Source organism: Heteronotia binoei, chromosome 14 (assembly GCF_032191835.1).
Source record: "Heteronotia binoei isolate CCM8104 ecotype False Entrance Well chromosome 14, APGP_CSIRO_Hbin_v1, whole genome shotgun sequence".
Taxonomy (NCBI): Eukaryota; Metazoa; Chordata; class Lepidosauria; order Squamata; family Gekkonidae; genus Heteronotia; species Heteronotia binoei.
Genome location: NC_083236.1, coordinates 11930387 through 11942530, shown reverse-complemented (window position 1 = coordinate 11942530; position 12144 = coordinate 11930387). Strand labels below are relative to the sequence as shown.

Below are 12144 nucleotides of genomic sequence, written 5' to 3'. Positions count from 1 at the left end.
GAAGATGGTGAGGGGTCTGGAGACCAAGTCCTATGAAGAAAGGTTGAAGGAGCTGGGCATGTTTAGCCTAGAGAGGAGGCGGCTGAGAGGTGATGTGATCACCATCTTCAAGTACTTGAAGGGCTGTCATCTAGAGCAGAGGTGGCAATAGTAGCGCTCCAGTTGTTTTTTGCCTACAACTCCCATCAGCCCCAGCAAGCATGGCCAATGGCTGGGGGTGATGGGAGTTGTAGGCAAAAAACATCTGGGGAGCTACCATTGGCCATCCCTGCTCTAGATGATCTAGAGCCCCTGATCTAGAGAATGGTGTGCAATTGTTTTCCGTTGCCCCAGAAGGTAGGACCAGAACCAGTGGGTTGAAATTAAATCAAAATAGTTTCCGGCTCAACGTTAGGAAGAACTTCCTAACTGTTATAGCGGTTCCTAAGTGGAACAGGCTTCCTCGGGAGGTGGTGTGCTCTTCTCTCCTTCCTTGGAGGTTTTTCAACAGAGGCTACATGGCCATTTGACAGCAATGAAGATCTGTGAATTTAGGGGGAGGTGTTTGTGAGTTTCCTACATTGTGCAGGGGGTTGGTCTAGATGACCCTGGAAGTCTCTTCCAACTGTTATGATTCTATGATTTAATGTTACCAAATGAAATTAAAAATATTATAGTCAGTTAACTGACAGGCACTGTTTCTGACAGTAACACGAGACAGACTATTACAGAATAAATGCATACAACATATAGTGGGGGAAAGGAAAATGAGTAAATCAAAAGTTGCCAAAACTTCGAAATATTCAGGTTGTAGATTAATATTTTCTCCGGAATGGTCCTTTCCACATATAGGGAGCTTTCTTGCTATAGGGAAACAGGGCTTGCCACTTGTTTTTTTCTGCTTGTTTAATACTCTGTTTTGTTTGTTTAAATTGTATTTACATTTTTCAAACTTCACTTTGGGTCAGCACTGGGGATAAAAGCAGGATAAGAAATGATCTGAATAAATCAAAAGTAAATGTTCAGCCGTCTCTCAGCTGCAGTCTGAAGTGACACTGTCAAGGAAGGACTGTACCGCATACTATTTTTTGCATGTTTATATTGGCCCAAGGTTTATGTCTCTTGAGTGATCAGCATTTCCTCTCCATTGCAGACTTTCTTGTAGTGAGAGAAGAATTCCAAGCGGATGACTGCCCTGGTACGAGAGAACTGGCAAGTCATCTAATGGGCTGCAAACCTGATCAAGTTTGCTGGTTATTAGGTGCTAGATTTTGTAATGGAACATTCTAAGCTGTAACGAGGCAACCAGGCATTATTGTTTGGCTTGCTATACAGAGAAAAGACGTTTATTTGCTGTGCTCAGATATCACAGTTTCTCTGCTCTCAAATAAAGGCAAACAGAGGGACGTCAGGGTCTCATTTGGACCTGAGGTTTCAGGACTTCAGCACCTTTTCGGCATCGAAGGGAAGGAGTGACACCTGGAGGCATGTGGCCAAAACCAAGGATATTGTCTGTTTGGCTTAACTGGGGATTTTGCCGTTAGCTCGTATGAAGCTGCCTTCTACTGAGTCAGACCCTTGATCTATCAAAATTGATCTTGTCTCCTCTAACTGACAGTGGCTTTCCTGAGCCTCAGACAGAGGACTTTCACATCACCTGCTCCCTGATTGTTTTAGCTGGAGATGCTAAGGATTGAAGCCGGAACCCTTTGCATGCAAAGATGCTCTCCCCCTAAGCCACAGCCCTTTCCATGCTGTTCCGATGACCTGCCAGGCAACATTCATTGTAGCATCCCCTACCCAGGCACCATTGCATCCTGCCCCTTTTCTACCATGCACCCCTTACCTACCGAGCTCCATTCCAGTGCCTGAGCCACAGAAGGCGGAATTCTCACCTTCACAGAGACATCCCTCATGCAGATTACATATAGACAAGTGGAGGGCCTGCAAGGACTTGCAGGGAGGCCATAGGTTTGCCAGACCTGGGTTGGGAAATATCTGGAGATTTTGGGGGTGGAGCCTGGGATGGTGGTGTTTGGGGAGGGGAGGGACCTTAGCAGAGGATAATTTCATACACTCCACCTTTCAGCACAGCCATTTTCTCCAAGGAAATTGATCTCTGGAACATGACAACGCTAAGGGGCCATCTCATTTAACCATCTTTACCTTCTCCGGCAGCCCCCTTGGCATCTCTGTTTTCCTGCTTTCTTCTCTTCTCCCCACCTGTAAGACCAGCCAACCTGCTTGAGAGCCAGTTTGGTGTAGTGGTCTATCTGGGAGAACCGGATTTGATTCCCCACTCCTCCACTTACAGCTGCTGGAATGGCCTTTGGTCAGTCATAGTTCTCGCAGAGTTGTCCTTGAAAGTGCAGTTTCTGTGAGAGCTCTTTCAGCCCCACCCACCTCACAAGGTGTCTGTTGTGGGGGAGGAAGGGAAAGAAGGTTGTGAGCCAATCTGAGACTCTGAAATTCAGGGTATAGAGCGGGGTTTAAATCCAACATCTTCATCTACCTTTATCTGCTTCAGTGTCTTCAGCTTTCCCTTCTTCCCTACCCTGGCAGTTTGGCTCAGTCTGCCAGGTCCAGTTGTGCAATGAGGTCCTGGAGAACACTCAAGGACTTGGGAGGAGCACCTCACTTTCCCCTGTATCTCTTTCCGTATGCGGTACTTCTTCTTTTCCCTCCTATAGCCTGCCATATCCTCACCTTTTCCTGTTTTCTTCTCTCCTTCTCTCTTTCTCACCCACTAACCCTATCTTTTATCTGCCTTCCCCCTTCAACTATACTTATTATATATTTACTTCATTTATATCCAGTGTTTCTCCTACATGGGGACCAAGAGCAGCATTCTCTTTTCCTCCATTTTATCCTCTCAGCAGTCTGTGAGGTAAATTAATCTGTGATCACACACACTAAATAATGCCCTCTCAATCCACTTTCAGTGCACTTTCCAAATGGATTTTGCTGTGTAAACTGGCAAAATCCAGTTGGAAAGGGCATTGGAAGTGGACTGAAAGTGCATCTTTGTGTGTGATTGCAGCCTGAATGTAGATGACTGGCCCAGAGTCATCCAGTGAGCTTCCGCAGCAGAATGGGGGTTCAAACCTGAGTCTCCTAGATCCTAGTTATGAATCTCTAACCACTACTCAGCTTTCATGAGGTAGCTGCTGTTAAATAATAGCAGTCAGGACTTGGTGAGTGTGGTGTTTTGATTTGTAAATGTTTTGTGTTGTTATGAGCCTAAGTATTGGGTAAGAAAAAGAAGCCTTATGAGTAGGGATGGGAATGAACCAAAACATGAATCATGATTTGAGTTTAAAATGGCCAATTCGTGGTTCGTTGTGAACTGGTTTGTCTGATCCTGCCACACCCGAACACTGAGACAGGAAACCTAGGTCTCAGTTTGGTCCAAAAGGATTCAATCCAGGAGGATGCAAAGAATAAATGGGCATAAGTCTGACATTAGAAAACAAAACATTCAAAAACCATTGGGGGAACATTTAACCTTCCAGGACATACAGTTGCTGACCTAAGAGTAACCATTCTCTTACAAAGGAATTTCAAAGGGAGATTAGAAATAGAGAGACTACTGAATTGCAATTGAGGAAGCTCAATGCATCCTCCAGGATTAAATTGAGACCTAGGTTTCTGGTCTCATTACCAGTGCCTGCTATTGTCTTTTGTCATCTGAAATCTCTCCACTCTCCAAGATATAAGGACCAGTGGACTCACATTCTAGCTTTATCTGAAAAATGAGGAGTGACCCACAAAAGCTCATGCCCTGCCACAAATTTTCTTAGGTGCTACTGGACTCTTGTTCCTTTCCACGAATAAAGATTGCATGCTGCACTGTTAGGTTTCTCTCCTCCCCACCCCCACCCCCCTTTTCATCTGTTTAAACTGAAGAGAGGGGTCTCTCCAAGTGAAATAATGTGTTGATTTCAGACTGAGTAAAATCAGTGATAGTGCATCAGTGCTAGAAATGCAGCCAGAGAGGGAGATGAGCTGGAACATATGGAACAATAAATGATTTTTTTTTAGTACTTAGTCATCTACTTCCAGTCATTAAACTATGGAATCCAGTCCAAGAGTTCTAATTCTTAATTAGGGTCTTTTCAAAAGAAAATTAAATTCCAGATAGACACTGAGAAAAACTTTTACAAAACAAAACAAAACATGGTATCAGTCCTTTTGAAGTATTTTCCGAATTGTTGAGAAAAGTTTCAAAGAAGGAATGAGAAGTCATGATTTTTGGAAGATTAAGAGTTGTTGTTGCATACTGATTGTTGCAGATAGAAAAACCAAGGAACAGAGTTGTGTAGCTTGTGTTCCAGCGTTGTTTTGGGTAAAAGTCCAGATTCGGAGGCTATATCCACTAATTGTGTCAAATCAGCTGGTCTCCAGATCTTGGCTATTTTGGAATCATTGCCAGGAAGAAACCGTCTCTGAAACAGAAAAGATGAGTATCTAGAGGTACCTGGAAAAAATTTGTCTGTGTCCCATATGCGAAGCATAGATGTTAAATAGATGTTAAATTGAGGCAGGACGGGAGTGAGAGTCTGTTCAAATTACTTCTTGAATGGTCAAAGGTGAATGGAGTATGAATAGAAGTTTCAGCCAGTTGGCTGGATCACCTTTCTGTATCATTTTCATTATGTTTGTTAGTAAGTGCGTAGGTCAAGAAAATTTAGGCCACCCTTGTGCATCTGGGTTTCTTGTGCTGCTGCAAAAAGGAGTTCAAACTTTTTTGCCATGAATTGATGAGCTCAGAAGATAAAGTGGTCAGGATGGAGTGAAATAAAAATAACCATTTGGGAAATACGAAAGATTGAATAAGATGCAGTCTGTCCGTAAATGAAGACCCTTATGGTCTCAGGCCTAAAGATCAATAGGGACCCCAGATGAATTTGTCAGGCCAGTAGCAAAGCTGATGACCTAAACAGTGATCTGACCAGGGGGAGAAGAAGCAAAACTATCTGCAGCTTGGTTCCCTCTTTCTCACAGGTGAGAATCCTAGACCTTAACTGAATGGAATGCGGCTAATTGGAAGCTGGGACCACATATCTTCCTCCTCCCTCCCGCTGGGTGTTATCTGTGGTTTCACAAGGCCAGGGTGCTCCAGCTTTAGCAAGGCCGTTTCTGAATTGTATTGACCAAACAGGCCACATCCGAAGTCTGAACCAAATTTTTAAACAGACAATAAATTTTAGAGAACCAGGTTTTTTTCACGAGGCCTCTGTCAGGATTGGCTGGGATTTGAACGGGAAGGGGAAGGTGGCTGGCCGCTCTGTATACTGGCTCCCTCTGTAGTGAGAAGCTCGAGGCCACAGACTAGAAGAAGAAGAAGATATTGGATTTATATCCCATCCTCCACCCCGAAGAGTCTCAGAGCGGCTCACAAGCTCCTTTCCCTTCCTCCCCCACAACAGACACCCTGTGAGATAGATGAAGATATTGGATTTATATCCCGCCCTCCACTCCGAAGAGTCTCAGAGCGGCTCACAATCTCCTTTCCCTTCCTCCCCCACAACAGACACCCTGTGAGATAGATGAAGATATTGGATTTATATCCCGCCCTCCACTCCAAAGAGTCTCAGCGGCTCACAATCTCCTTTCCCTTCCTCCCCCGCAACAGACACCCTGTGAGATAGATGAAGATATTGGATTTATATCCCGCCCTCCACTCCGAAGAGTCTCAGAGCGGCTCACAATCTCCTGTCCCTTCTTCCCCCACAACAGACACCCTGTGAGGTAGATGAAGATATTGGATTTATATCCCGCCCTCCACTCCGAAGAGTCTCAGCGGCTCACAATCTCCTTTCCCTTCCTCCCCCACAACAGACACCTTGTGAAGTAGATGAAGATTTTGGATTTATATCCCGCCCTCCACTCCGAAGAGTCTCAGAGCGGCTCACAATCTTCTTTATCTCCCTCCCCCACAAAAGACACCATGTGAGGTGGGTGGGGCTGAGAGGGCTCTCACAGCAGCTGCCCTTTCAAGGACAACCTCTGCCAGGGCTATGGCTGACCCAAGGCCATTCCAGCAGCTGCAAGTGGAGGAGTGGGGAATCAAACCCGGTTCTCCCAGATAAGAGTCCGCACACTTCACCACTACACCAAACTGGCTCTCTAGAGAAAGGAGAGCCAGTGTTGGTGTTCAGCTCCCAGCAAAGCTCTGCTTGCCCTGGACAGCCTTTTCTTCAGCCCAAGACCACTGTTCCCTCTAAGCTGAGTTAGTGTGAGCTAGTTCACAGTTTTTTAGCCTCCGGTACACTTTTGTCTTACCTCAGGAAAAATGGCCCCAGAGCAAACTAATCTATGCAGTGGCTCACAACTTTAATTCCAGTAGCTCACAAAGGTGAATTTTTGCTCTACAGCTTTAGAGGGAGTATTGTCCAAGACCCAGTCCAGCCCCCTTGGAAGTGCAGTAGCTAGTCTCCCATGAGAACTTGCTGGAGGGGCGGGGTCTGACCTGCCACCCCCTCCACAGAATAGGCATCCAGTTGCACTTGTTGAGTAGAGCTCTCCACATTTCTGTTTTTTGACTGAACGCCGAACCACAGCCAAACTCTGGTCTTGCCCATGTGGCTCACTCCGCTTTGCTTCTAGTGCCCTTGCCTGTCTTCTCTCTTTTCTACCCATCAGCTTCCCTGCCTGTTCACCTGCTTTTCTTTCGATTACCTGCCTGGCAATTGGCTCTGCCTTCCAACTGGCCCTGTGATCTGGGCTTGCTCTCGAGCAGACTCTGAGCCTCATCTGAATAATTGCTCTTGAGTTCCCAAACGCTCGGCTGCCTCTCCAGCTCAGCTTCTTCACTCTCGTAGGGCTTCTCTTAATATTTTCGGATTTGAACTGCAAAGAAGCCAAAGGGAGACACTGATGCATTTCTACTGTGAAGAGGAACTGGATTAATCCGGATAGACAGAGGAACAAATGGGAGGTGTCTAACAATGGGGGTTACTCTGCTATCAACTAGGCCCCCACACTAAATAATGACGCCATTTCACTTGCCATCCCACATAGTAATGTCTGCAGCCTTGTTTTTTGTTCATTAGTGACGCTCATTTTTGCAGATGCCTCAGTTAATGGCATCTCATTTAACTGTGTACTGCTGTCCTGGCGGTTAATTAATTTGTGGATGGTGTCAGAGGTCCTTAAATACCTCTTGGAGCCAAGGGGAGTCCAGACCCCATCCTATTCAACTGCTTCTAGAGAATCCTTGCTCAGAATACCCAGTGTTGTGTAGCTTCATCAGGATTCCTATATTCCTCAGGGACATACCTGGTGAATGAAGGACCTGTCGACATGGCTGTTTTCCTTAATGAGGTGCTAAACCAAACATATGGGAAGCCCATGTGAAGAGACTCTAGATGTCAGACCCAATTCCTGTAGAGAGGGGTTATTGTGGAGATGGAGGATGACCAAGGTCAGATAGGTATCCTAATTGCTCTGATCAACAAACTAGCTCAACTGGAAACCTTTTATAGGGGGCAGGATGTATCATCTCCCCTAGGTTAGCATATGGGGATAGGAAGACTTGCTGGTTTGGTGTGACTGATCTTCCAGTTGTTCTTTCATTTAACCAGACCTGGGTGGTGTTTCTGTGCTGCATTGGTTCAAGAGCTGCTGGTGGACTTGAGTCCTGACACTAAAAGATGCAGTTATTGTTGTTCTGGCATAGCTGATAAGGCAGATGGCTGAGCCTGTCTGTGGGCTGATGCCTTTCTGTGGTGTGGAGTGCTGGATGAATGTAGGTTATCAGCACTAGTGATACCTTCATGCATATTGTATTGCAGGTATTTGGAAATGCATCAACTGCACTTTAAGAACATAAGAGAAGCCATGTTGGATCAGGCCAATGGCCCATCCAGTCCAACACTCTGTGCCACACAGTGGCCAAAAAATACACACACACACACACACACGCTGTGGCTAATAGCCACTGATGGACCTCTGCTCCATATTTTTATCTAACCCCCTCTTGAAGCTGGCTATGCTTGTAGCCACCAACACCTCCTGTGGCAGTGAATTCCACATGTTAATCACCCTTTGGGTGAAGAAATACTTCCTTTTATCCGTTTTAACCTGACTGCTCAGCAATTTCATTGAATGCCCATGAGTTCTTGTATTGTGAGAAAGGGAGAAAAGTACTTCTTTCTCTACTTTCTCCATTCCATGCATAATCTTGTAAACCTCTATCATGTCACCCCGCAGTCGACGTTTCTCCAAGCTAAAGAGCCCCAAGCGTTTCAACCTTTCTTCATAGGGAAAGTGTTCCAACCCTTTAATCATTCTAGTTGCCCTTTTCTGGACTTTCTCCAATGCTATAATATCCTTTTTGAGGTGCGGTGACCAGAATTGTACACAGTATTCCAAATGAGACCGCACCATCGATTTATACAGGGGCATTATGATACTGGCTGATTTGTTTTCAATTCCCTTGAAATTCACTTTAGGATGTTTCTACATTATACGCACTTATTTATTTTATAGCAAATTGCTATAAATAATAGTAGGAATGGAAACATGGAGAGTGAGGATTATGAGAGGTTTCTCTAGCAGCCGTTGCAAAACTACAGTTCCCATGGTTCTCTGGGAAGCAGGGATTGCTGTTAACCCAGTTTAAGTCTGCAGTGTAGATATTCCTCTGGTGTCTTTCAAAACCAACAGGCAGCTGAGTCCTGAGTCCTTTGAAGATTAAATAATTTGAAATAATGGAATTGGGATAGTATCCTATTTAAACTGGCCCTTCTACATAGAGTATGTTCTGTTTTTTTCCAGGCTGTCTACATGTTCTATGCTTTGGCGATCGTTTGTGATGATTTCTTTGTCCCTTCATTGGAAAAGATTTGTGAAGTAAGTATCTGCTGGTACTACCTTCCCATATTTATTAACAGATTGCAGTGACCCAGAATTGTAATCTTTATACTTTCCATCATCTTTGATGTATAAATTGTTTGACTGGCTTTAGAGTGTTCATTTCTGTGAGCAATTTGATGATGAAAAACCTGTTTTGCACTCAGCAGCAATTAAGTGTGCAATTAAGTGTGCAATGCAGGCTCTTTTAAGATGTTCAGTTTTGGTGCTTTCACTATGCATAAACAGGAGAGCGTGCTACTCCTGATCAACATGGTTGCCATTTTGTGTGAATAGGGAAAAACCTATATCCCATACATGTACAGCTTAGATATGTATGGAATATGTTCCCTTAAAGAAATCTGAGGCATATTCATGTGTATCAAAGCTACACACATCTGAAAAAGGCTACATATTCTATGCACTTTGGAACTCTGCAAGCTGCAGACTTGGAGCATCTCTGGAGTGCCCTAAAAATTTTGTCTTCCCAACTCTTTTTTTTCTGTCTTTTTAAAAATGAACACCCATCCTTATGGAGTTCTGGAGAACTTGAAAGATCTCCCTCTGTTTTGTCCTCTGGCAGAAGTTGTTGGTATTCAGATATTTCTAGGAGCATAATTTCCCTGAATATTTGAACTGTTCCTACTTTATACTTCTCGCATCACTGTCAAAAGTAAATTAGAAAGTTCAGGAATTATATGCGCTACCATTGGGTGTATGAAATTTGGAATTTGAAACAATTTATTAAGAAACTATCAACATAGTTGCATTAAATTTGTATACAGAGGAGCTGCATGGCCCAGGCTGTTAGTGTAGTTTCCAGAAGACAAATATATATTTATAACATTAATCATTATTTCCTAAATTCAAGCTACCACTCTCAGGTAGTATCGTGTTGACTTTTAGTGATAAACAACCAGAGAGGTGGGGCTGGATCCTATAGATATGTTCCATGATCCTATAGATATGTGCCATAACATATGAACATATGAAGCTGCCTTATACTGAATCAGACCTTTGGTCCATCAAAGTCAGTATTGTCTTCTCAAACTGGCAGCGGCTCTCCAGGGTCTCAAGCTGAGGTTTTTCACACCTGTTTGCCTGGACCCTTTTAGTTGGAGATGCCAGGGATTGAACTTGGGACCTTCTGCTTCCCAAGCAGATGCTCTACCACTGAGCCACCGTCCCGCCCCTCGAGGTTGCCAGCCTCCAGGTGACACCTGGAGATCTCCCACTGTTACAATTCATAAATAGGCAACCAAGATCAGTTCTCCGGAAGAAAATGGCCGCTTTGGAGGATGGATTCTACGGCAACATCTCCTGCTGAGGTCCCTGCCCTCCCCGGGCTCCACCCTGATATATCCAAATATTTCCCAACCCAGAGCTGGCAACCCTGCCCATAAGGCACCTATTCCTGGTGGGCAAGAGTTTTCTGCTAGGAGAAGCCATATCCATTAGCAGAAAGGATCCCTGGGATCCAGCTAATGGTGTCCTAAGGCTTTGATGAAAAAAGAGGAATTAAGTAAAGATTTTAAAACTTCTACTGAATAAAACCACCCGGCTGCAGACCAGTAGCGGTCCGTGGCCTGGTAGCAACCAGGCCGTGGAGCGAGGCAGAGGCACCTCATCACCCCTGCCTGCCTGGGACCTGGGCCAGCAGAAGGGGGATAAGGTTGAACCACGGAATAACAACAAAATGCGAATAAATAACTAACACCACATCTCTGTATGCCGAATTGAATTGAAATTGAAATCGACAAGAGATTTTTGAAAGTACTTTAATCAAGCATAGGATCGGCGCAAGCACTTTCCCCCACTCATCTGGGGTTGAGAAGAACTTTGCACTTTAAGGACATTTATGAGAATTTTTCTGCAGTGGACTGTTCCTGTGTGTAATTGAGGGACCATAATGTTGTGCGTATGAACTATTGAAATATTCAGATTTGTATATAGTGATGTGGTGTTAGTTATTTATTCGCATTTTGTTGTTATTCCGTAGTTCAACCTTATTCCATGGATCTCTTTGGATTTAGACCTCCAGGTGGGGCCTGCAGGCCTCCTGAAGTTATAGCTGATCTCTAGACTACGGAGGTCAGTTCGCTTAGAGAAAAAGGCTGCTTTGGGGGGTTAATTCTAGGGAATTATATCCTGCCAAGGTCTCTCCCCATTCCAAGTCCTGCCCTCTCCACACTCTACCCCCAAACCTCTAGGAATGTTCAAGCACAGAATTGGCAACCATAATGAAGATCTTGAGCCACAACCTCCAGACATCTCTCCTCCAAATATTCTCCTGCTTTGGGATGATGTTGCAGTACTGGGGAGTGGAAAGAGGATTCGGTTGCAGCCTCAGTTCCACACTGTTCTGCTTTGGAGGAGATTCTGACTGGGGACTTTTTCTGTTTTGCTTCCTGTAAAGACACTCTCCCTTTTTTTTCTTCACAGCGTTTGCATCTCAGTGAAGATGTTGCGGGAGCAACATTCATGGCGGCTGGCAGCTCTGCTCCAGAACTCTTTACCTCTGTTATAGGTAATTAAATCACCCACATCTTGATGCCATTAAGGAAAGCTTAAAGTGCAAGTATCGCTATTCATACATTACTCTCCAGCAAAGACTCACTTCCTATAAATTAAGGAAGCTGAGTGATAGATACTTTTAAAAACACAATATGAAGAGTAAATGAGAATAGCACACAATGGGCGTTTTCGCACTGACCTTACTCCGGAGCGACGTCCCTCTTCACCGCGCAGCGTCTGTGCAGATTTCACACCAATTGCTCCGCAGAACCCGGAAGAGCCGCAAAGTCCCGTGGCTTTTGCGTCGCAAATGTAAACTGGTTTTTGGCGGTTTACATTTGCGACGCAAAAGCCGCGGGACTTTGCGGCTCTTCCGGGTTCTGCGGAGCAGTTGGTGCGAAATCCGCGCAGACGCTGCGCGGTGAAGAGGGACGTCGCTCCGGAGTAAGGTCAGTGGGAAAACGACCAATGAAAACAAACTAAAACAAGTTCCTAAGCCAGGAGGAGATCTGCTGAAAGTTTAGCAATGTAAGTCCCAGGCAAGAAGGCTGAGGGAGAAATGCTGGTCACCACTTTGGTGTCAGGATAGAAGCAATTTTCTCCAGATCGGGTTGGCCAGGGATCCTCCAGGGCCTTTTTTTTTTTTTTGCCAACTGCTGGAGCAGAGGTAACTGGGAGGGGGGGGAGGTATTTGCGAATTTCCTGCATTCCACAGGGGATTGGACTAAATGACCCTGGAGGTCCCTTCTGACTATGAGAGGATTCCATGGAAAAGTGCACCCCACAAGGGAGAGT

The 12144-nt window shown here is 44.9% G+C and overlaps 1 protein-coding gene across 1 annotated transcript in view; it reads left to right on the top strand.

Annotated features, from left to right (window-relative positions):
- Positions 1-11370, top strand: part of LOC132582246 (sodium/potassium/calcium exchanger 3-like) — a 182603-nt gene extending 171233 nt beyond the window's left edge. Inside the window, exons 5-6 of the mRNA XM_060253783.1 lie at positions 8761-8835; positions 11278-11370. Of these exons, the coding sequence (XP_060109766.1) occupies positions 8761-8835; positions 11278-11370 (168 nt within the window). The remainder of the gene's footprint in view (positions 1-8760; positions 8836-11277) is intronic.
- The last annotated feature ends 774 nt before the right edge of the window (positions 11371-12144 follow it).